Source organism: Podarcis raffonei, chromosome 4 (assembly GCF_027172205.1).
Source record: "Podarcis raffonei isolate rPodRaf1 chromosome 4, rPodRaf1.pri, whole genome shotgun sequence".
Lineage (NCBI taxonomy): Eukaryota > Metazoa > Chordata > Lepidosauria > Squamata > Lacertidae > Podarcis > Podarcis raffonei.
This window is the reverse complement of record NC_070605.1, coordinates 23,518,168-23,542,223: the sequence shown is the minus strand read 5'-3', so window position 1 is coordinate 23,542,223 and position 24,056 is coordinate 23,518,168. Positions and strand designations below refer to the sequence as shown.

The following is a 24,056-nucleotide window of genomic DNA, read 5'->3' as shown; positions in this document are numbered from 1 at the left end:
CTGGATTAGTGGAGTCTGTAACCTGAAGCGTATGTAACCCGAAGTACCACTGTATTTATGTGAGGTTGGTTTTTTTTGGTTGCAAGTCGCTTTGGGTTTTGCCTTGTGCAAGAAAAAAAAGCGACTAACAAATGTAACAAATAGTAATGAATAAATAATGCCGCTGAGATGATCTCCCTCTCTTTCTTTTTAAAGAGAAAGGAAAACAGTAACTCCCTAATGAAGCCTTGGGCTGTTTCCTTCATTTGACCAAGGCTGGTGGCGCCTCTGCATCCAGCTGCTGGACGTCATCCGTTCGAACGCTGCCCTTGAGGAAAACAGGAAAAGGGGCTCCATGGCAACGCCTAGGAACACTGAGCACGCGCGAGGAGGAGGAGGAGACCATTGACGTAACCTTTCGCTCCTCCCTCTGTCCTTTTTTTTACGTCGCTTCTTTACATGGTTGCGCACGCGTACTAGCGCGGGGGCAGGACCCGGAAAGAGAGGCCGGTTTGCTTTACGGCGGCGCTCGGCGTTTTCCCTTAACAAGCATGGCGTCCGGGTTTGAAAGCGAGAGGACTCTGGCGGCGCGCAAGGAAGAGAGGCGCCGCCACCGCGAGGCGCTGCTACAGCAGGTGACGGACCGGCTCGGCTTGTCACCCCGTTGTTGGGCCCTGTTCTCACCCCACTTCCGAAGGAACCCTCCTCTCTTTCTTCCCTCCGCCCCCATTCAAGCGTCGACGGGACGTTTTTCACCCCTTTTTTGTCTTTATTGTGTAAATAACATGAGGTTTTCGCTCCCCCACCCCCCTTCAGCCCTTGTTTTGAATCCCGCCCCCCCCCCAGGTAATAGGGCCATTTCCCTATTTCGGAACAGCAGCTCTCTGCAACGGCAGGACATGTTTAAATTCCGCTGTAATTACAGAAAGTATCCCCGAGAACTCTGGGAAATGTAGTTCTCGGAGTGGGGCTAAGGTCCCCTGCGTGGTAGTTTTGAGCACCCTTCCCAAACCGCATGAGTCCTTGGGTGAGGAGGTGAGAGAGGAGCAATTGCAGTTAAAACTAGTGAAAAGCCAATGCGGGTTTGTCTTTTTTGGGGGCTGCCCTCTTATATTTAGGATATCTTCATGAGGATGTTTGTCTCCATCTATGAATCCTTAGGTCTTATTTTTTTTAAGTTGAATTCAGGAAGCACCCTTCATCCAAAGATCACAGGGCCAGGTTATACGTTTATCGTCTGCGCATTTAACAGCTGAACTTCTGTGGTTTCTGTGTATGCATTTCCACCTACAATCTTAGCTTGGGTTGAAGTAGCTTCGGGATAAGTATTTTTGGGTTTCGGCGACCCGGAGGTAACAGAGTGCGTTACTTCCGGGTTTTGCCGCTCGCGCATGTGCAGATGGTCAAAATGACGTCACACGCATGCGTGGAAGCGGCAAATCCCATTTGCATCCAGAGGTACCACTGTACTAGGGGTCAACCGGTCCTAAGTGTTGCTTTGTACACCACATAGCTTTCCTACACAAAAGTTACTTGTGTGAAATAAATTGTTTGTAAATGCCCCTCCCCTTCATAATTTTGTCCAATGTGGTGAATGTACGTGCACCAAATAGATGAATTATGTGTTAAGGATTGTTAGGAAAGGGATTAAAAACAAAGCCACCGATGTCATAATGCCACCATGCACACCTATGTTGTGACTGAACTTGAAGTGCTGTGTACAGTACTAGTTTCCACACATTAAAAAGGAAGCTGGAGGGCTGGAAAATGTTAAGAAAAGCACAAGTAATATGAAGATAGCTTTGGTTGATTGTCGGTTCTGTGGGATTTATCCTTTGGGGGAGATATTCAGTAGAGATTGATCTTGTCATACATTCCATTTCACATCTATATGAAGCTGTTGGGAGCTGTCATCAGCGAATCTGGGGGTGATGACATCCAGCTTTGTTATAATTATTTATATTTATTACTTGCTTTACTCATAAAAGTGATTCAAAGTGACTTACAGCACAGTATTACGGCTAGAAACATTTAAAAGGAAGCAAGCCAATGAAAAGGCTTTAAAAAATCTATTCCAATAAAAGAGAGGTCTTATGGAACCTGCCCCATTAAAAGAGGTCACAAATTCCTGAAACCCTTCAAATAAGGGTGAAAAGCCCAGGTAAAAAGAAAAGGTTTTGCCAGGTGCCTAAAAATTAATCAAGATGTTGCTAGGTGATCCTCCCTGGGTGGAGCATTCCCCATAAGTGGGGAGCTGACACTGAAAAGGACCATTCTTGTGTTGCCAGCTTCTGACCTCTTGTTGATGGGGTACATGGTGAGGGGCCTCACATGACAGTTGCAGATGACCTCTCTGTGGCACAAGCCCAGATGACAAGTCCCCACCCTTTCGGCCTTGGTGATGTGGTGCAAAGGAAAGCAGAGCAATACATTTGGCTCTAGCTTGACTGCAGGAATTGTTGGAAGGAGGCATGCAAGGCACCATCCAACCATCTTAGGGACTCCACTTTGGAATTGTGTAGGGCTAACTCCTTAGCTTTTTCTTCTGAAGATGTCCTGAAAGGCAGCAGCTACAGATTTTTCCTCAGGGTTTGCTCCCGAAGCCTTTCTCATGAATCGAGTTTAGCCACAAAGCAGTGGAGTGTATAGGATTACAGTGGTAGAAAAGGCACTCCCAAGTTGAGTTCTCCTTCTCTTCCACAACATATTGGATTTTTTACTCCATGTTGTGATAGCACGTTTTCTCCATTCCTGCTAGTGGCAGCCCATGGTGTGAAGGGAAACAGAATATCATGATTTGGAATAAGTGATGCTACATGTTAGTGGGAAAATATGATTCAAGGATGCTGTATTCAGAAAAGGTCCCCTGACTGCTGTAGCCCATAGTTGTGCTCTTAAAAGCAACAGTTTTCTTGGTTTGTTTTTTCTCATTTAAATGATGGCAGTATGCAAAGCACATGATCCAAGCAACTTTGAACAAATGGCCATCAAACCTGATAAATGCAAGGTGGATGGGGCTGAATACTGAGGAAGATTGCTAGGGTTGTTGCAACATGGCAGATTATAAATTCCTTTAGTGCAGATTGCCTTTCTGCCTTGGGGAAAGGCTATTTAGAACAGAGTTTCTACCCTGGAGAAGATCAGAATGTGTGAAAGAGAAAGTGACAATGCTTGGTTGTGTTTAGCTCATTGGTTTGGATTGGGGCATCAAAATAGAGACTGGTTTAGTAGAATTGCAGTTACCAGAGTATTTTTTGAAAACAGTTGTGGTGCCTGAGGGGATGTCAGCATGGGTGCATCAGCTGGTGCTGTCAGACACTTTCAGCACCTGTACTAGTATTTCTGAAGGTTACTGTGGAAACAAATGCGATGACCAGGTTTCATTTTGAAATGATATTTCATACAAAAATAAAAAATAGCTGTGTAGGATCTGCTTTAGCCTATTAGATAGGAAATAATGAGATTAATCTAGTACTTGTGTGTATTTTCTTGGAGGTAATCTCCATAGAACTCAGTCAACCTGACTCATGTATTGTGCATAATATTGTAGAATTCAACAAATAATTAAATTATTAGTAGTAAAGATAAAAGTAACAAAATAGACTTAAAGCACCTGGGGTTTATTTATTAGAACTGAATTCCAATCATCCAGTAATTAAAAGGTTCCTGTTTGACAGTAGTCACTATGTTTTCTCCTTCTGCCTATCCTTTGTAGATTTGCTTATGAATTCAATATGTGATCCGTGTTTGAGAAGATGTGATGTATTTGCACTTAATTTTGATTTATATTGTAACTTAACTATGGTGTGAGCAGGCAATGGCTTAGATCTCAAGATCTGTTAGTTACTTGAGGCTGAGAGGGATTTGGCTTCTGTTTTGGCTTAAACGTTTCCCCCCACCTGCCATGGCCTTACAGGATATACCATTTTTAAAAGCGAGAGGAGTTTTAAAAGCAGTTTGTTTGATATAGTGTGGCATCACAATAACCCTTTTAATCATTGTTTTTAAATGCCACTGATCCTCTTGGAGCCCTTTGTATCTCAGCCAGTGTTGCAGCAGATAGAAATTGTAGTGTATTTTACTGTTCCTTCAAGTGCATTAGAAATTCTTTTTCTATCCTGCTTATGAAAAATGTGAGGTTTAGCATTGCTTCTGAGAACATTGAAGAGGGCCTCCTGGAAACTATGTCAACTCTCTCAGGAATATAGCTATAATTTTATGAAAAATGCTCCTCACTCCATAGAGATATTGGAGCTTTTGTGCAGGATTTAATAGACCATAATATTCCTCTGCCAAATGGTGGTAAAATGGTGATTTTCACTGAAATTTCATAGAGAAGGGGTTTTGAAAGCATTTTTAAAAGTGTCCTTTTGTCTCCATCTTTGTTACATTCGTTCTGTTTACGCAAGAACTTTCTAGAGTGGCTTCTATATTCATTTGCAAAGGTGAACATACTCAAATAGTTAACATTTTGTCCTTCAAATAATGGAATATAATGGTGTTCAGTTTTCTGGGTTTTTTTGCTTTTAAAATGTACTAGTTTTTCCACCTGCCTGCACAGTGGGCTTTCTAGAGTCTCTTCTTCCTGCAGGAGAGGAGGACAGTGATTTATGGGCTTTGGCGCTGCCTGCAAGGCGGGGAGGGGGAAAAAGAATGGTCAGAGCCATCAGAGATGGAGATGAGCACACAGGACATGACGGAGGAAAAGGCTGTTCAGGTGAGTGACAGCCTAGTCAAATCCCCGCCATCCCTCGCCTCTCTGTCTCATAGAGCCAAGAGGGGCCTGAAGAGGGAAGAGCAGCGAGGGCTTCCATTTAGGAGAAGTCTCAGGTTGCTTGCATGCACCCCGCCAGATGAGAGTGCAGAAGTTGGAGGGGAATGTGGTCCCACTGTTGCAGCAACTGCTCTGCAGTTACTACTCACCATACCAAGAAGACATCTAATCCCCAACCCACCAAAGCAAACTTTTGGTGTACAAAAACGCATAGGGTGGAATACAACATTGCACTCTTCTCATTGTTCTATCTGCGCAAGCACTGCAGCTTGCCAGATGGAATGATTCCTCCCCCTGCTTACGTGCTATTTTAGGGTTGTTCCAAGCCCCCACAAGCCAATTTTGGGGTGTGAGGGGAGGAAAGCCCCATTGCGCAAGTGGAAGTCCTTGCACAGGGCTTCCACTGATGTGGCTGGTTAGGTGAATCCCGCTCATGGCAGCAATTAAGCATAATTTACAACCAGCCTATTTATCCCCCTCTACCTAGGGCATTCTAGTATCAAACAAGTGTTAGCAATTTCACTCCTCCGATGCTGCAGATGAGATTGTTGTAAATCACATGCCTGTCTGGGACAAGTGTGGGGAACAGAAGACAGTCTTATGTCTTCCTCTGTAATGTACTTTCACTTTTATTTGTTCTGTTTGTTCTCTCGGAGCTGGAGAGAACGGACGCCATTATGCTTTTGTCTGTACATAGCGTGTAAATAAATAGTAAATTAGCTCTACGATGTCTCACTCTTCTTGCTGAGGAAGTGCCAGAAGCTTAGTGTGCATATATCATTCTGATGTATGTTGCTAGAAGTGCACTGGAAGAGAAGGGAGATGCCATTTCCAGAGCTGCGCGTACCGGAGGACCACTCTCTTTCCATCTCTCACTCAGATAGGACTGCACAGAAAGCCCACAATTTACACACATTTAACTTGTGTACATTCAGCTTTACGTGCATGGTAAAAGATAAAATTAAAAAGGGGGTGGAAAATGGGATATTCTGAGGAAAATGGCTTTGGCACTCCCACCCACCATTGAACCCAGTGTGTTTTGACTATACATGATTTTGACTTTAGGCACAATCCTTGGAATGTAACCCCTATGTAAGTTGCTTGCTTCCTGTGATCTATACCTGTTCAGTTTCTCATGGAGTGGCATTCAGCATTATTGAAACACATTATTTTAAAAGCTAGTAGTTGATCTTTTATCAGCATAAGTGACTGGATAGGTACTGAAATATACACTTTCGTAGCCAAAGTATGAAATATGGTTAGTTTATGCCAAAGGATATATAGTCGATCATGGTTCTTGCAATGTGAGGTTGTATTGTCATGAACTTTGAACATTATGTTGTGAAAATAGTGAGTCAGGAGCTGGAATTCATTCACACATTCCAAACATGACCTTCTGTTATCTTGGTATGTCCTCTCAGAAAGTGTTTAAGAATCTCTAGAGACCATTCCACTTATGCAACAGCAAACCTAGCTACTAGAAGTTCCTGTTGATACATTTGTGCATTTGTGTGCGCACATCTGTTAGGTGCATTTAAAGCTTTAGACTTCCTATTGTGCCTGGAACAATAGAAGTTAAATGCAGCCAGGCTCATGACATGAGGCAAAATTACTGGAAGGTATAAATTAATCTGTAAGGGCAAAAGGAAAATTGGCAGGTATTTCTGCGGTATTGGACAGCACTAATGAGCTCTGGCTTAGAATGAAAAGCTTGCACCGGGTGAGAGTTGAAAAATGTGAAGTAATTAGGCTTGGCTTTTGTACCACAGGAAAGAAACCAGCAACTAGCAGGGGGATTTAATTATAAAATACAGAAGGGAAGAAAGAGATTGATGTCAGTAAGCTATGTGTGATTGTATTAGGCTAATGGAACAAGAGGTCACTGCCTGATTTTTGTGTCTGCTTCAGTCTGGTTGAAAAAAGTTTTCAAGGGGCTAGTTTAAGTGAAAGTGTAACAGACCTGGATGTGGGAATGATGGAATACTGTAATTTAGGAATGAAACATGTATAATGCAGCCATAAAAGGTAAAGGGACCCCTGACCATTAGGTCCAGTCGTGACCGACTCTGGGGTTGCGGCGCTCATCTCACTTTATTGGCCAAGGGAACTGGCGTACAGCTTCCGGGTCATGTGGCCAGCATGACTAAGCTGCTTCTGACGAACCAGAGCAGCGCACGGAAACGCCGTTTACCTTCCCGCCAGAGTGGTACCTATTTATCTACTTGCACTTTGACGTGCTTTTGAACTGCTAGGTTGGCAGGAGCAGGGACCGAGCAACGGGAGCTCACCCCGTCGCGGGGATTCGAACCGCTGACCTTCTAATCGGCAAGTCCTAGGCTCTGTGGTTTAATGCACAATGCAGCCATAGTGGCCTCCAAATGTTGTTGGACTACAGCTCTCATCATCCCTGGCCACTGGCCTTCTTGATTGGGCTGATGGGAGTAGGAGCCTAATATCATCTAGAGGGCACTAGGTAGACAACATCAACACCCATCAACTACACCCACACTCACTTATGGACTCACTGTTAAGACTGTGTTCATGGAAGACAATCTTACTCGGCTACGAGTGATCGCCAAAGAAGAAGAATAAAGAAGAGTAGGTAGAGAAAGCACTGTAGTACACAGTTCTGCGATTAACGCCTGAACTGTGTGTTTGGCCTGGCATTAATTTCAATGAATATCCCTGAGTGACCAAGCTTGTAATTCGACATCAAAGAGTAGCTCCCACATATCCTCCTCCCCACCCCTATCCCGGTTTCTTCTAGTAATATAAACCACTTGGTCATGCCATTGCTTGTTCTAGCCTGTGCTCAGCAAATTTAATGAAGCAGGGAGATTTGTAGTACAGTGTTGTCGCATCACATACTTTGCATTACTGGATATCTTTTGTGGGGTGGGGAGAGGAGGCAGCAGCGTAGGGCTGTTTTTGGAGGAGAAGTAGCTATACATCACCAGTATCTTCTAGTCTGGCCTGAAACCTGGTGACCAAATCTTTGCTAGCAAATCCTCCTGAATCCTAAGGGTGTGTGTATTTTTGACGGGCACAGAGTTACTTGAGGTACAAGATTAATTGGTGGCTTTAAAGATGGCACCTGATTTGATGACCGATCAGGATGCCTGATATGATTTCCTTACCCTTCTTCAGGAAGTCAGCCTGAAGATGTGAGGACAAAAATTGGGCAGGGCATGCCTCCATCCTCCTTGGGCGTGTCTGCTTCTAACCTTACCTTTCTGCTTTGGGTGGGAAAGTATGGGAGCGCTTCTAAATGCATCCTACTGATCATGCCTAGAAGTCCCCTTCCAGCCTTTGTGCTAAACATGTGAAGGTTGGGTGTGTCGGGGGTAGCATACACTGAGATGTTGTAGGTTTAGCCTGCCCTGAGCCCCCAACACACGCCTAGTCCTTGTGCGTTCAGACTGAATCTCTAAAGAGGGCACTTGTGTTGCGGCATGTATGACCCCTGTTATACATCTGGTAAAGGTTTTGTAGATAGCAATAGTGCTGATTTACATTGCTGTACTAGTTAGAAAGACCTAGATCAGCCTACAGCCCTAGTGTAGCACTGCAGGTTGTAATGTTGCACTGGTACAGTGGTACCTCGGTTTACAAACACCTCGGGTTACAAACACTTTGGGTTACAGACTCCACTAACCTGGAAGTAGTACCTCGCGTTAAGAACTTTGCCCCGGGATGAGAACAGAAATCGCGCGGTGGCAGTGGGAGGCCCCATTAGCTAAAGTGGTACCTCAGGTTAAGAACGGACCTCCGGAATGAATTAAGTTCGTAACCAGAGGTACCACTGTATATATATAGCAGTGTCTGTACGCGATTGTAGGCATTTATTTTTCAGTGCAGAAGCTCACAGGACCAGATAGTGAACTTCTGTGAAAGCTTTTGTAAAATGAGTGAGGAGGTAACGTGGTGGAAGTTAGTGCCATTTTATCATTCCTTGGTTGAGTGACTGAAGTGATGCCCCAATAAATCATTGTGCTTTGGCTGATAAGCCGCCAGGTGCTCAGCTTGTTCCACTGCATCCACTCTCTAACACTTTGCTTATGTTGCAAAAAAAGAAAATGGGAAAATTTATACATATTTTGCACTTACGCTCAAACTCTGCTTTTAATATGGGCCCTGAATCTTTAAAGTGTTGCAGGATGACTTAATTATGCTTTTGTTATAATAGACTAGATTGGGAATTCAGTTTTTGCTTGTGTGGTCAGATATAACGTTACTTTTCAGATCTTAGTCCAGCTTTCAGTGAAGAAGCAATGATTGTAATTCTTCTATTTTTAAAAAGCCGTTATCGCTATTCTAATGCACCAGTGGTCTGACAAATTAAAGTAACAAAGTTGCATACTTGCCCAAAATTAGAGTACTGTATTTCACCAAAGTGAAGTTGATTTTTCTCCTTTTCTCTTAATTAAGGCAAAAGTAGATTATGAAAAAGAAGAGCGACGCAAAGAACTGAAGCGACTGCGAGGGGAGGATACATGGATGCTGTCTGATGTGAATGAACGTTTAGAGGAATTGGGAAAGGTGATGTTTGTCTCACCAACTAATAAATACATGTGATTAATGTGTAATGACTAAGCTAAATCAGCATCATATAAAATGATGCTGTTTTTGGCATTGCAGTTGTATTCATTTGTTCTGTAAAAAGGCTTTCACTTGTTCCTGTTGCAAAGGTATGCAGATAGATAACAATGGTTTAAAGGCAAATATCAAATATGCTTAACTGTCTGTTTCCTGATAGGTAACCAACTAAAACTAAAATATACCACCTGCTGAAATTCTCAATGACTTCAGGATGAAAAAGAAAGTTTCATTAGATTTCAAATTAAAACATCAATAGTATAATAATAGAAAAAACAGTGGATTAAAAAGTTCTTGGCTAATTCCAAAACAAGCGTCACTTACATAAGAGGCTCTCTATTCGCTGTTGTCTATTATATCTCTGAAGCCAGAGGCATCTGGGGAAGGCCCTCTGAAGAAGATATTAAGGACCATGTGATTGATATAGGAGAAGATGGAGGCTTCTTTAAACAGTAGATTAATATTTTAAACAAATCTTCTGCAAGATCCTTTTCTGTGATGGCCCCATCTTTGGGTATTTTCATTTACAGGATGTATGTAACTGTTTTTAACTGTTTTTAAATGGGTCGCTTGTATATACCTGCATGAGCTTTAAGATTGACACCTGAACCCCTGAGATCTCCTGGATTGAAGTTTCCCGCTTCATCGGAACATATGTATAATTTCTCTCAGAAGGCAGCTGTGGACCCTCTTATAGCTTCTCGTTTAACTTTTCAAAACTGTGTTAATCTCTGCTAATCTAATCTGGGATACGATTCAGGAAATCTCATCATAACAATTTGAAGCTTCTGGGAAAATGGTTGCACAGCACTGGCTACAGCTTATATCAACATACAGTGGTACCTTGGTTCTCAAACTTATTCTGTTCCAAAACCAAAGCGTTCCAAAACCCAAGGCACGCTTTCCCATAGAAAGTAATGCAAAATGGATTAATCCGTTCCAGACTTTTAAGAACAACCCCTAAAACACCAATTTAACATGAATTTTGCTATCTAATGAGACCATTGATCCATAAAATGAAAGCAATAAAGAATGTACTGCAGTCACACAGTCAGTCAATCATTAGCTGAACTGGGTTCCACACAGTCACAAAAACAAAAAGGGACACAAAAACGCAAAATAAATAGCAAAAACAGAAAGATCTCAGTATAACACTCGAAACGGAAGTGTGTAACTCAAAACGGAGCACATTCGGTTTCTGAAAAAAGTTCGCAAACCAGAACACTTACTTCCAGGTTTGCAGCGTTTGGTTTCCACGTTATTTGAGTAGAGTACCAAGGCGTTTGAGAACCAAGGTACCACTGTATGTTTATTTCACATGTAGAGTCATATTGCTGTTTCATAAAATAAGGTGTGCCTTATTACTTCAAGTCTTGTAGCCTGACGTGTTGATAACGGTGTTTCTTTAGGAACATTCTGCTACCAAAAAGAAGAAAAAGGAGAAGCGTTCAAAAAAACATAAAAAAGAAAAGAAGAGCAAGAAGCATAAAGTTGAAAAAAACAATGATTCATCGGATAGCACCTCTGTAAGTTTTAATAATCTGGGTCGAAAGCTATTGCCACCAGTATTTGACATTGTCGCTCATATACTTTTTATGTACTTCTAAAGGACAAATATGTTGTACGTTTAAAGTACTATTGCCAGTACAATACAACATAAATCCCTTTTAAAACAAAGAGTGTGGATTCAGTCTCTGCTGTAACTTGATAGCATCTGAATTAAGGCAAGTGCCAGTACTGGTAGCATTTTGGTGTCTCCTAAAAAAAATCTTAAATCTCTTGGGGCTTTGCTGGGCATTGATGCCAATTGGGTGCAATAAGCATATCTGTTTGGGCTTAAAGTTGGCTGCAATTTTTTATTTTGTAAGAAAGTTTTAATATGATCTTAATGTATTTTTCTACACCAAGAGAGCGCTTTCTCTGTTGTCATTATAAATCCTCTCAAACTCAACACCAGTGGCAGATACAATTTGTTCAGTGAATTGACAGAAAGTTGAGTTCACAGCAGTATATCATCAAGTTAGCACATTTGCTCACATTTGCTGGTGTTTCTAGAAGAAGCAGAAATAAGAGGCAAATTCCTCACTGTGTCTCTCATCACATCTCTGTAGTAGCCTCAGCACAGATGTCAGTTAGCCATTAGATATGTTGTCCTGCCAGGCAGAATGATGATGGTGGTGCTTTTAGTGGGATGCTTGGGGAAGGAAAATATTTCTTCAAATTTATTGCTTCTACTGATGCATTTTCAGTGGCTGTGATCTGTACCATAGTGCTGCTCAGGGGAAACATCATACAAAATCAGAGCATGTGTTTTGCATGTGCAAGGTTCTAGGTGCAGTTCTTGGTATCTCTAGTTAAGATGAATTTTAACAGGGAGAAATGTAAAGTATTGCACTTGGGCAAAAAAAATGAGAGGCATAAATACAAGATGGGTGACACCTGGCTTGAGAGCAGTACATGTGAAAAGGATCTAGGAGTCTTGGTTGACCACAAACTTGACATGAGCCAACAGTGTGACGCGGCAGCTAAAAAAGCCAATGCAATTCTGGGCTGCATCAATAGGAGTATAGCATCTAGATCAAGGGAAGTAATAGTGCCACTGTATTCTGCTCTGGTCAGACCTCACCTGGAGTACTGTGTCCAGTTCTGGGTGCCACAGTTCAAGAAGGACACTGACAAACTGGAACGTGTCCAGAGGAGGGCAACCAAAATGGTCAAAGGCCTGGAAATGATGCCTTATGAGGAACGGCTAAGGGAGCTGGGCATGTTTAGCCTGGAGAAGAGGAGGTTAAGGGGTGATATGATAGCCATGTTCAAATATATAAAAGGATGTCACATAGAGGAGGGAGAAAGGTTGTTTTCTGCTGCTCCAGAGAAGCGGACACGGAGCAATGGATCCAAACTGCAGGAAAGAAGATTCCACCTAAACATTAGGAAGAACTTCCTGACAGTAAGAGCTATTCGACAGTGGAATTTGCTGCCAAGGAATGTGGTGGAGTCTCCTTCTTTGGAGGTCTTTAAGCAGAGGCTTGACAACCATATGTCAGGAGTGCTCTGATGGTGTTTCCTGCTTGGCAGGGGGTTGGACTCGATGGCCCTCGTGGTCTCTTCCAACTGTATGATTCTATGATTCTATGATTCTATGACCAAGTAAGCAGAAGACCTTTGAAGAACTACTGCCAGTCAGACTCCATTATACTTGGCTAGTTTCACCACTGGTTTGACTTTGTGTAAGGTAACTCCTTATATCTGATGGCCAGGATGTTTTCTCTTAGTCTGTGAATTTACTTTGACCTGGTCTTATTTCAGTGTTTAGGTTCTTCTCATATAAAATCAAGGGTTGAATCAACAATGTTGTTATATTTGTAGTGTTTTAATTCAGTACTGTTCACTATGAAAATTTTCACAGATTTTTTTAAAGCCCATTAAATATAAAATGTAACATAAATCAGGAACTATGGAGAGACCTGGTCTTAATAGAGATATTGGATTCCTGTCTCATTACATGTGCTAATCATCTGCATACTATCCCTTGCTTTTTTCTGTAGGACTAATTGCAGTCATTAACAGTCGTCAGCAGGTTTACCATACCCATTGAGTCAATCACCCATCTCCTACTACCCTCCTGAGAAAAACCCCACCCCACCCTCCCACTATATCTAAGGGTCTGGTGACTTCTGTTTCAGTGTATCTGAAGAAGTGTGCATGCACACAAAAGCTTACACCAAGAACAAACTTAGCTGGTCTCTAAGGTGCTACTGGACAATTTAAAAAAAAATATTTAAATGTATTTTGATGTTTTAAAAAACATCAAAATAAAACTGTAGCATCAAAGATATGCAAAGCACAAAAACATTCTTAAAACTCGAAAGACTGGGAAAATTTAAAGGGCTTCACATGATAGCAAAAAGACTGCAATTGAGGCACCAGGTGAGTCTCTCTAGGGAGGCTATTCAATAATTGTGCTACCCTTGAAAACATTATTTCCTCCCATCTTGCCTCTTTTGGCAGGGACACATAGAAGAGGGCCTCAGACGATGGTCTTACGGTCTGCAGGCATAAATGGAAAGATGAGTCTTCAAGTGACTTGGCCCCAAGCAGTTTGATTAGGTTTCTCGCCTTCTTAATTCTGCCCCCATCTCATTTAAAAGAAAAGAATTGAAATGCAGTATTAATGTTGCCTTTTCTCTCCTCACCCCCATTCTATAGTGCTATAAACCCAGTTTTGTAAGAAACAAATGATACTGGGAAAACCTGCCTCATTTTATAGAGGTCATTTTAATACAGGAAAAATATACATACATCATTATTCTTTGAAACAGTGGGTTCAACGTTCAGTAGTCTGCAATCTTATTTAGCTTTGTATTAATAGATGGCATCCAAGCTAATAAATTGGTCCTGCTTTTCATTTTGAAAAAAATTGCTTTAATGCATCTCAGCCGTTCCTGACAGACACTTTTTATCTGCATGTCTCCTGCTCGTGAATGCATGTAATGCCACCCCAATTCTATTAATTTGAAATTTCTTTCTACTTCCCTTTTTCTTCATGACATAAGGTAGCCCTCTGAAAGTCTGTCACTATTTTTTTTTAAAACTGGACTGATTTTAAAGGCATAAAGACCTTTCAGTCCTCTACAAATTTTCGATTTACACCCCGCCTCCCCAATTTGTCTTTAGGATTCATCAGAGGAATGGGTGGAGGCTTCAGTTTCACAGTCTTCGAACACAGAAAAGGCCTGGAACGCAAGCAAGAAAGAATCAGATGATTCAGGAAGTCCCAAGGTAGTTCAGGTAAGCACCTGTGGTTAACTGTTCTGAAGTATTTAGAATTTCTTTCAAGACTTAAGGCCGAAACAGGTGGTGGTTTTCTTAACTTTCAGGAAACTTTCAGGGAAGTGGAGAGTTATTTTGGATTGGAGAGTAGGGATTTTAATGCTTTTCTTCATGGCACTCATCCAGCTTATATTATCCACCCAGGAGCGGCACTCAAGGAATAAGGCAGGGAACCCACATACTTTTCTCTGCAGCTATAAGCAGGTTAGAAAGGTGATGGGTGATGGTTTAGGGTTGTATTAATGGTGATGGCTTAAATCAAGAAAACGTCACGGGAGAGCAGTCCCTCCCTTTGGGCTACCCCTGAGTTTCTTTATTTATTAATTAAATTTCTACCCTGCCCTTTCTCTCAAAGGAGTCTATGGTCGGTATAATTAAAAAAAATACAGACGTGTTTAAAGCATTTAAGAACAGTTTCACATTCTCTCAGCTAGCTAGTAATTTCAAGCCAAATGCCTGGTTGAACAGGAATCATAGAATTGTTGATTGGAAGGGATCCTGAGGATCACCTAGTCCAACCTCCTGCAGTCCAGGAATATGCAGCTGCCCATACAGGGATCAAACCTGCAGCCTTCCTGTTATCAGCACCACGCTGTAGCCAGCTGAGCTATCCAGGTGCTGTTTTTTAAACTTCTTCTGAATTAATAATGTGGGGGACAGGTGTACCTTACCAGGGTGGGTGCTCCACAAAGGGGGGGGGGGACTGCCATGCAAGTGTAAGCTTTTTCTTAGCTGAATTATTTTCTGACCAGTTATATAATTATTGGAGTTATTTCTATGTAGTAGAAAAATATTTAGTAGCCTAATTGACTCGATGCCAACAAAGCTCCGTATAGTTAAAGATATGGTTTTCCCAGTAGTAATGTATGGAAGTGAGAGCTGGCCCATAAAGAAGGCTGAAGAATTGATGCTTTTGAATTATGGTGCTGGAGGAGACTCTTGAGAGTCCCATGGACTGCAAGAAGATCAAACCTCTCAATTCTGAAGGAAATCAGCCCTGAGTGCTCACTGGAAGGACAGATCCTGAAGCTGAGGCTCCAATACTTTGGCCACCTCATGAGAAGAGAAGACTGCCTGGAAAAGACCCTGATGTTGGAAAAGATAGAGGGCACAAGGAGAAGGGGACGACAGAGGACGGGATGGTTGGACAATGTTGTCGAAGCTACCAGCATGAGTTTGACCAAACTGTGGGAGGCAGTGGAAGACAGAAGTGCTTGGCGTGCTCCGGTCCACGGTGTCACGAAGAGTTGGACACGACTAAACGACTAAACAACAACAACAAAAATTGACTCAAACAAATTTAATATTTCTGAAACAAAAATGTGTATCCTGTGCAAGTGTTCTTGTTTATAGACTAATACTGATTGCATGGAAGTTTTGTGGTCACTATGATAATGCTTTATTATTAATCTGTAAGCTGCTCTGGGTGCATTTAGGGTGAAGAGGAGGGCAAAATTGCTTCAAATCTACTATATTTGAGCCTGTGTGGGTTTCCTAACTGTTGACTCCTATTCTAGCCCTCCTAATCATACTACGAATTAGCTATTCCATTTTGCTGACGTACCCTGGAGGAATTGAATATGAGATATGTCAAGAAATCAGTGAGACAGGAAGAGAACAGCTGAAAAATTCTGCGTGCTGGTCTAATTTTAAAAAGAATTTGACTGGTTATAAAGCTAGTTGAATGCTAATATGTGCTTTCTGGAATTCATATACACACAAAAGCTTTAGTTTTAAGAAGTGAACGTTCTGTTTTCCTAAACCTGTATTACAGTTTTTTAGGTTGCTTGATCATCTATTTGTCCACAAAATAATAATTAGAACATGTTTTAAAGAAGTCAGTTTATTTATTACTTCATGGCGAGAGGAAAAAGATGTTGGGGAGAAACAAGTGGGCCTTATTCACTTATGTATTGGGATTGTGATAGCACCCGAGGCAATACAACATTCTGCTCAGGCAGCCATGTGCTTCACCAAAGTTTAGAAAGAGGTGGATCTATTTTCAAACGCTTTATTTCTGGTTGATTCAACACAAGTGTGGCATTTCTCCAGTGATTAGGACCGTGAATGCACTGTGGTTAAATGTCCACATGCTGTCTTGGTTTTCTTTCATGTCACATGCCTTTGCATGTGACATGGTTTACATGCAATCCTTCATGGATCCCTGCCTTGTCGTGGTGAAGGGGCTTGAATAACTCAAGCGAAGCTCTGAGCTATGCCGTGCAGGGCCACCCAAGACAGACAGGTCATAGTGGAGAGTTTTGACTAAACGTGAATCACCTGGAGTAGGAACCGGCAAGCCACTCCAGTATCCCTGCCAAGAAAACTCCATGGACAAAAACAATAAGGAAATCAGCCCTGAGTGCTTACTGGAAGGACAGATCCTGAAGCTGAGGCTCCAATACTTTGGCCACCTCATGAGAAGACTCCCTGGAAAAGACCCTGATGTTGGGAAAGATTGAGGGCACAAGGAGAAGGGGACCACATACCAAGTTGATTCTCTGCAATTAAATTTTGCAGTGCATCCTCAAGAGTTCATAATTAATCAGTTGGTCTAGGATCTAGGGGTCTTAGTAGACCCCAAGCTTAACATGAGTCAACAGTGTGATGCAGCAGTAAAAGAAGCTAATGCTGTTCTAGGTTGCATTGACAGAAGTCTAGTGTCCAGATCAAGGGAAGTAATACCACTGTATTCTGCCATGGTCAGACCACACCTGGAATACTGTGTCCAGTTCGGGCACCACACTTTATGAAGGAGGTTAACAAGTTGGAATGTGTGCAGAGGAGGGCAAACAAGATGATCAAGGTTCTGGAAACCAAGGAACGGCTAAAAGAGCTGGGTACGTTTAGCCTGGAAAAGAGGAGACTCAGAGGAGATATGATAGCCGTCTTCAAATATCTGAAGGGCTGTCACAAGGAAGAGGGAGCAAGCTTGTTTTCTCCTGCTCCAGAGAGTAGGACTCAAACCAATGACTTCAAGTTACAAAAAATATTTTGACTAAATATCAGGAAGAACTTTCTGCTATTAAGAGCTGTTTGACCATTGAACAGACTTCCTTGGGAGGATTATCCTTCCTTGGTGGTTTTGAAGCAGAGATTGGATGGCTATCTGCCATCTAGTTCAGCCCCCTGCAATGCAAGAATATCAGCTAAAGCATCCATGACAGATGGCCATCCAGACTCTGCTTCAAAACCTCTGAGAGAGGAAACTGGTTTCCATAAGAAACTGACACTGCCTTTTGGAGAAGGGAACAAACGCCTTGACTCAGCTGGGGAACATTCCTGCAGAGCTTGCAAGATTTTGGAACCCAAGTTAAAATATTTGTTTTGGCAAGTTTTAGAGCAAGCTTGGGTTATTTCATTCTGTGGTATGGTTTTTTGATTCTGGATTGATAGCTTTTATGCTTGTTGTGTTGTGATGCCAACCACACCAAACTTTTGCAAAAATGGAATGTTAATTACAGTAACAAGTGGGAGTAGGGGAAGTATAGATACTGAAACTCTACCTAAATGTAACGTTTGCCTAAGGATGGAGACCAGATCCAAGTTAGCAGCTTGATTTTATATTTTCAGAATTGGGAGATCAATTGCTGACCCTCCATTTCTGAAAATGTAAATTCCAGTAACTAATTCAGATTTGTTGCCAGCAATCTTTGGGGCAGTTCTAGGTGAAATACCACACTTCATAGTACAGTGGTACTTTGGGTTACACACCCTTCAGGTTACAGACTCCGCTACCCCAGAAATAGTGCTTCAGGTTAAGAACTTTGCTTCAGGATGAGAACAGAAATTGTGTTACGGCGGCGTGGCAACAGCAGGAGGCCCCATTAGCTAAAGTGGTGCTTCAGGTTAAGAACAGTTTCAGGTTAAGAACGGACCTCCGGAACGAATTAAGTACTTAACCCGAGGTACTACTGTATCTAGTAGACTGTAATTTGAATGTCTGCTATCTCCTCTCACATTCCATATTAAGGTGGCCACTAAATGCACCCTCCATGGTTTCAACATCAGCCAGCTTTTCTCCTCTTCCCTCTCACCACACCCATCATCTGAGAGTCCAAAAAGCTTGCACACAATTTTGTGACAAGAAGATTTTCCTAATAGAGGTATTGCCGTAATGTGGATTTACATTTTATTGTAAACCCAAATGCATTCTTGCTGCACCTTCCCTGTTCTGCCTACTTGTTGCCCCCCTCTGTGTCAGGAGTGCATCATCTTGTCTGTCTGGTGTGGCAGGTGCTACTGTACAGCTGCCAGTATCATCCCATTCATTTTATTTTTGTCCTAGGCTTCTGAAATTGCTTTTCTTGAAAGGCCTTCAACCCGGCCCTTGACACTGTAGATACAATTTTGTGCTTCCAAATGAAGGCGCAGATAAATATGTACACTAATTGGAACCACTTAATGGTCCATCTGATGTCTGGGCACAGTTTTGAGTAGCTACGTGTCATGAGAGCTATGTAGTGCACCTGTGACCCATGATGGATGATGCATCTGCCAAATTGGCCAGGACACATACTGAAGCTGTGTGCAAAGAGAGCCATCTATTTTTCAGCACTCTTGGGTTTAGGGGTATGCAAATTCTCCTGGAGGAATGAGTCACAAAATATAAGACCCAAATGGAGGAAATGAAAAATCCATATTATTAATCTTGATATGAATTTGCATATGTTCTCACTCCCACATGTACCACCACACACACAGAAACACACACACACACACAATATGTTAAAAAGTATGAAAACAAAGAATATTAGAGGAATCTTGTCTATGAATTCTCATAAGACCTTTTAATGAAATTCCTATTTTATGTGTACTAAAAAAAAGTACAGTGGTACCTCGCAAGACGAAATTAATTCGTTCCGCGAGTTTTTTCTTCTTGCGAGTTTTTTGTCTTGCGAAGCACGGTTTCCCATAGGAATGCAATGGAAATCAATCAATGCATTCCTATGGAAACCGCCTTCAGACCAGGTCCGGGGACAGTTTGTCCCCCTACCTCTTCTGAAGGCTGGGGGGGGGGCAAGGGCTTTTCTTCCCACCGCCAGCCTTCAGAAGGCTGTTCTGAAGGCTGGCGGTGGGAAGAAAAGCCCTTCTCCCCACCTCCTGCCCCGCAAGCTCCGGGGACAGGAGGGCTTTGCTGCCGACCGCCAGCATTTTAAAAGCCCCCGGGACAGCGGAGACTTCTCCGCTGTACCGGGGCGATCTTAAAATGCTGGCAGGCGGCAGCGAAGCCTTCGCTGCTGACCCCCAGCATTTTAAAAGCCCCCGGGACAGCGGAGGTCTTCTGAAGGCAGGCGGTGGGCGAAAGTCTTTGCTCCCCCCCGCCTGCCTTCAAAAGCCGTCCGGGATAGCAGAGAAATGCGCTGCACTTCTCCGCTATCCCGGGAAGGCAGGCAGGGGGGAGCAAAGACTTTTGCCCCCCGCCGGCCTTCAAAAGAGGTCCAGGACCTCTTCTGAAGGCCGGTGGTGGGCGAAAGTATTTGCTCCCCCCCGCCTGCCTTCAAAAGCTGTCCGGGATAGCGGAGAAACGCGCTGCGCTTCTCCGCTATCCTGGGAAGGCAGGCGGGGGGGGGGAGCAAAGACTTTTGCCCCCCGCCAGCCTTCAGAAGAGGTCCAGGACCTCTTCTGAAGGCCGGTGGTAGGCGAAAGTCTTTGCTCCCGACGGTCAGCATTTTAAAAGCGGTCCGGGATAGCGGGAAAGCGCAGCGCGCTTCCCTGCTATCCCGGACCGCTTTTAAAATGCTGGCGGTGGGGAGCAAAGCCTTTCGGCCCCTACCGGCCTTCCTGGACCTCTTCTGAAGGCCGGAGGGGGGCGAAAGGCTTTGTTCCCCACCGCCAGCATTTAAAAGAGGTCCCCGGAGATTTCCCTATGGGCTTTCTTCTTGCGAAGCAAGCCCATAGGGAAATTCGTCTGGCGAAGCACCTCGAAAAACGGAAAACTCTTTCGTCTAGCGAGTTTTCCGTCTTGCGAGGCATTCGTCTTGCGGGGCACCACTGTATTCAAAGTATCAACCGAGCATTCTGATTTCAACATCGCTAAGTTTGGCTTTGACTCCTAAAAAAAGTCTCAGACTAGGTCATTACTGAATTTGAGTTGGTCATAATGTGCAAGAAATTATCTTGTTTTATTTACAGAGGGATGAGTGGATGTCCTTGGATTTCATGTCTGTGAAAACATTGTCTTCAGCAGCATTGAAGGCTGAAAAGCAAATGGAAAAATTACTGGAGAAACAGAAAGCGCAAGAAGATCAACAGGTATGTTAGGTTCTTAACTAGTGTAGTGTTATGAGAAACTAGTAATAGTGGCAAGCTTATGGTACTTATTAGCTGCCTGAAATAAAAATTGGATTTCTTCAAGTAGCAGCCTTCCATTTTGGGACTTTGGCAGTTTTTTATTGAACATTAGCATCAGGCATTGCTCTGCAAAATAAGTCATTGGTTCTTTGATTAACTTTCAGTAGACAATTTTGGTTGGCAACCTTTATACTTCTTAAAATGTTTAAAACAGCTCCCCACGGGCCCTAATCAAACTTGTCCAACAATCCTGATTGTTTACTTGTTCTATATTGGGTTTCCATTTTGGTATCTAAAACATATCAATGATGTGGTAAGAATATTAGCAAAGCACTCTATCATTTATATCAAGATAGTTTAAGTAAACCAATTGTTCATTTACCTTTTATTTGAATTTTCGGTACTGCAAAGAAGTGATTGGATCACCCCCACCCTTATTTAATGCATTACAGGTTTGATGAAGCTAAAGCACTCTCCATTTTCAGTTCAGTTAGGGAATTTTATATTTTCAAAATTCTATTGATAGTTTTGAATAAATTAAGAATCTTTATTGCTTAAAGTCACAGGCTATCACAATATAAGTACAGCAAACAATCATTTTGACTCAATAAACAAACAAACAAACAAACAAACAAACAAACACACACACACACACACACACACACACACACACAGGAAAAATAGAAAACAGAAAAATAGTGTTCTCTCTAATACAGATCATATGTAGAGTAAGGTCTATAGGTATTTAAAAGTGCCATCAAACAAAAGGACATATCCCAGCTACCCACTTCCAGGGTTTTTGAATCCTGGCTCATATTTTCTTAGCTGTAAGAGCAAATTTTGTTTTGTTGGGTGGTAAGGTAAAGTCACAGAAGACTCTGGGGTTGCGGCGCTCATCTCGCTTTACTGGCCGAGGGAGCCAGTGTATAGCTTCCGGGTCATGTGGCCAGCATGACTAAGCCGCTTCTGGCGAACCAGAGCAGTGCACAGAAACGCCGTTTACCTTCCCGCTGGAGCGGTACCTATTTATCTACTTGCACTTTGATGTGCTTTCGAACTTCTAGGTTGGCAGGAGCAGGGACCGAGCAACAGGAGCTCACCCCGTTGCGGGATTCGAACCGCCGACCTTCTGATCGGCAAGTCCTAGGCTCTGTGGTTTAACCCACAGCGCCACCCGCGTCCCTAGTGAACACATATTTGACTGCAGGCAAAATACATATCTGGTCCAGGAGGGCTCAATATGACAGGCACCAAAGGACACAATTAAGGAATTTGTGCCTATGGTGCTCATATAAAAGACCACTTAGTAGCAGTAGTGGCTGGCAGGGCGGTGGGGGTGGGGGTCTCACAACTTCCAAACATGGTTTCCGCTTACTGGGAGAGTGAGGGGTAAGAGACCAGGAAGCTTGACACAGTGTGGGTGTGGCAATGGAGCCTATCTTCAGTTCCTTCTTACCACACATGCACCCCCTAACTTCTCCCCCTCTCCCTCCTGGTAAGCAGCAGTGATGCGTGGTGTTGAGAAGCCGGGAGAGCAACTGGTAGCTGCTACTTAGTAAGTAATGGGAGACAGCCTCAACCTAGCTAGACTTCATATTTTTGCAGCCACATGTTTTTAAAAGCCAAAGCACAACATTTATATACAAATTGATGCTTCCTACAGAATTATTTAAGATGCAGCTAGTATCGGAGTGTGCTTGGTATGGGGGTGAAGGGGGCTTCCACAAAGCTGCCGTTGATTTTGTTTCTGTTTTGTAAACAGGCCATTCTTTCTGAAAGAGAGCTCAACCCCTACTGGAAAGATGGAGGCACAGGCTTGCCAACGCAAGAGAGCACATCAACAAAAGGTAACATCTTTTTTTACAAGTTATAGGGCAGCTCTTTTTCTCTTCTCTGCATCCCCTTATTCATGCTAAAAGAAAACTAAATATTTGCATGCAGATTCTACCACAATCTCTGGATTAAAATCTTAGCACATAGCCTTGCAGAATATATTTTTAAAACCTTGAGTGGCTTGACCTTCAGTTTGTACAGCGGAATTCTTCCTTGTGAACTAATTAAAACAGAAAACCTGATTGCGTTCGGACATGATGAACTGTTGTCATCTCATTTGGTCTCTTTCATTCCATTACACACATTGTAGCTTTAAAATATTCAGCCGCTGAACTCTGTGAGTCCCATTTTCAGTGAAGTGAAATTGGGATGCAGTTGGTGAAGAATATTATTTATGTAACCTTTTTCCCCACTTCACTTCTTCCTCAAGGGTTATTTTGTCTGTTTGTGGTAAGAGCAGATGAGGGAAAAAATGTACTTTTCAACACATTGTATCCACTTTATAAAATTGTACAAACAGTTGTGTTTTGAATGGTAGAGATTGTCGTATGAAAGTTATTCCTCTGCCCTTTTAGAAAGACTTAAGAGGAACAAATCCCATCTACCTATTATACCATCAAGAGAAATGTTTCGATATTTCGGTTCTGTGTAAAGGTAAAGGTAAAGGTACCCCTGCCCGTACGGGCCAGTCTTGACAGACTCTGGGGTTGTGCGCCCATCTCACTTAAGAGGCCAGGGGCCAGCGCTGTCCGGAGACACTTCCGGGTCACGTGGCCAGCGTGACAAAGCTGCATCTGGCAAGCCAGCGCAGCACACGGAAACGCCGTTTACCTTCCCGCCAGTAAGTGGTCCCTATTTATCTACTTGCACCTGGGGGTGCTTTCGAACTGCTAGGTTGGCAGGCGCTGGGACCGAGCAATGGGAGCGCACCCCGCCGCGGGGATTCGGACCGCCGACCTTTCGATCGGCAAGCCCTAGGCGCTGAGGCTTTTACCCACAGCGCCACCCACGTCCCACCCGCGTCGGTTCTGTGTATGTCCTATTAAAGAGCCTTCTTTGCTTGGAGGTGAAGAGAGGTGGAATAAACTACCAAGGTATCCTTCTGGGGTGGCGGTCTGAGTTAGGGGAGGGTGGTTCCAGTCCTTTGCAGTGGTTCCAGTCCTACTTGGATAGTCGTTTTCAGAGGGTGATGCTTGGGGAGTGCTCTTCGACCTCGTGGAATCCTGAATGTGGAGTTCTTCCAGGTTCTATTTATCCCCCATGCTGTTTTAACATCTACATGAAACCGCCGGGTGGGGTAACCTGGAGTTTTGCAGTGCATTGTCAGCAATATGCCAATGACACACAGCTCTACTTCTCCTTTACATCTGCAGGTGAGGCAGTGGATGTGCTGGACCGTTGTCTTGCCTTGGTAATGGACTAGATGAGAGGCACTAAACTCAAGCTCAATCTAGATAAGATTGAGGCACTGTTGGTGGGTGGTTGCCTAGACTGAATGAATAGGAGGTTGCCTGCTTTTGATGGGGTTACACTCCCTCTGAAGGAGTGGGTACGTAATTTGGGGGTGCTTCTGGATCCTTGGCTGTTGCTTGAGGCTCAGGTGGTCTCAGGAGTGTAGAGTGCCTTCCATCAGCTTCGGCTGGTGGCCCAGCGGTGCCCCTATCTGGACAGGGATAGCTTAACTTCTGTTGTCAATGCTCTGGTAACCTCTAGGTTAGATTACCACAACATATTATACGTAGGGCTG

The 24,056-nt window shown here is 43.2% G+C and overlaps 1 protein-coding gene across 1 annotated transcript in view; it reads left to right on the top strand.

Annotated features, from left to right (window-relative positions):
* The first annotated feature begins 464 nt into the window (after nt 1–464).
* CWF19L2 (CWF19 like cell cycle control factor 2) overlaps nt 465–24,056 on the top strand; it is a 70,904-nt gene continuing 47,312 nt past the window's right edge. Inside the window, exons 1-6 of the mRNA XM_053385744.1 lie at nt 465–614; nt 9,182–9,292; nt 10,759–10,875; nt 14,027–14,140; nt 20,318–20,437; nt 22,239–22,323. Coding sequence (XP_053241719.1) covers nt 531–614; nt 9,182–9,292; nt 10,759–10,875; nt 14,027–14,140; nt 20,318–20,437; nt 22,239–22,323 — 631 coding nt within the window. The 5' untranslated portion in view covers nt 465–530. The remainder of the gene's footprint in view (nt 615–9,181; nt 9,293–10,758; nt 10,876–14,026; nt 14,141–20,317; nt 20,438–22,238; nt 22,324–24,056) is intronic.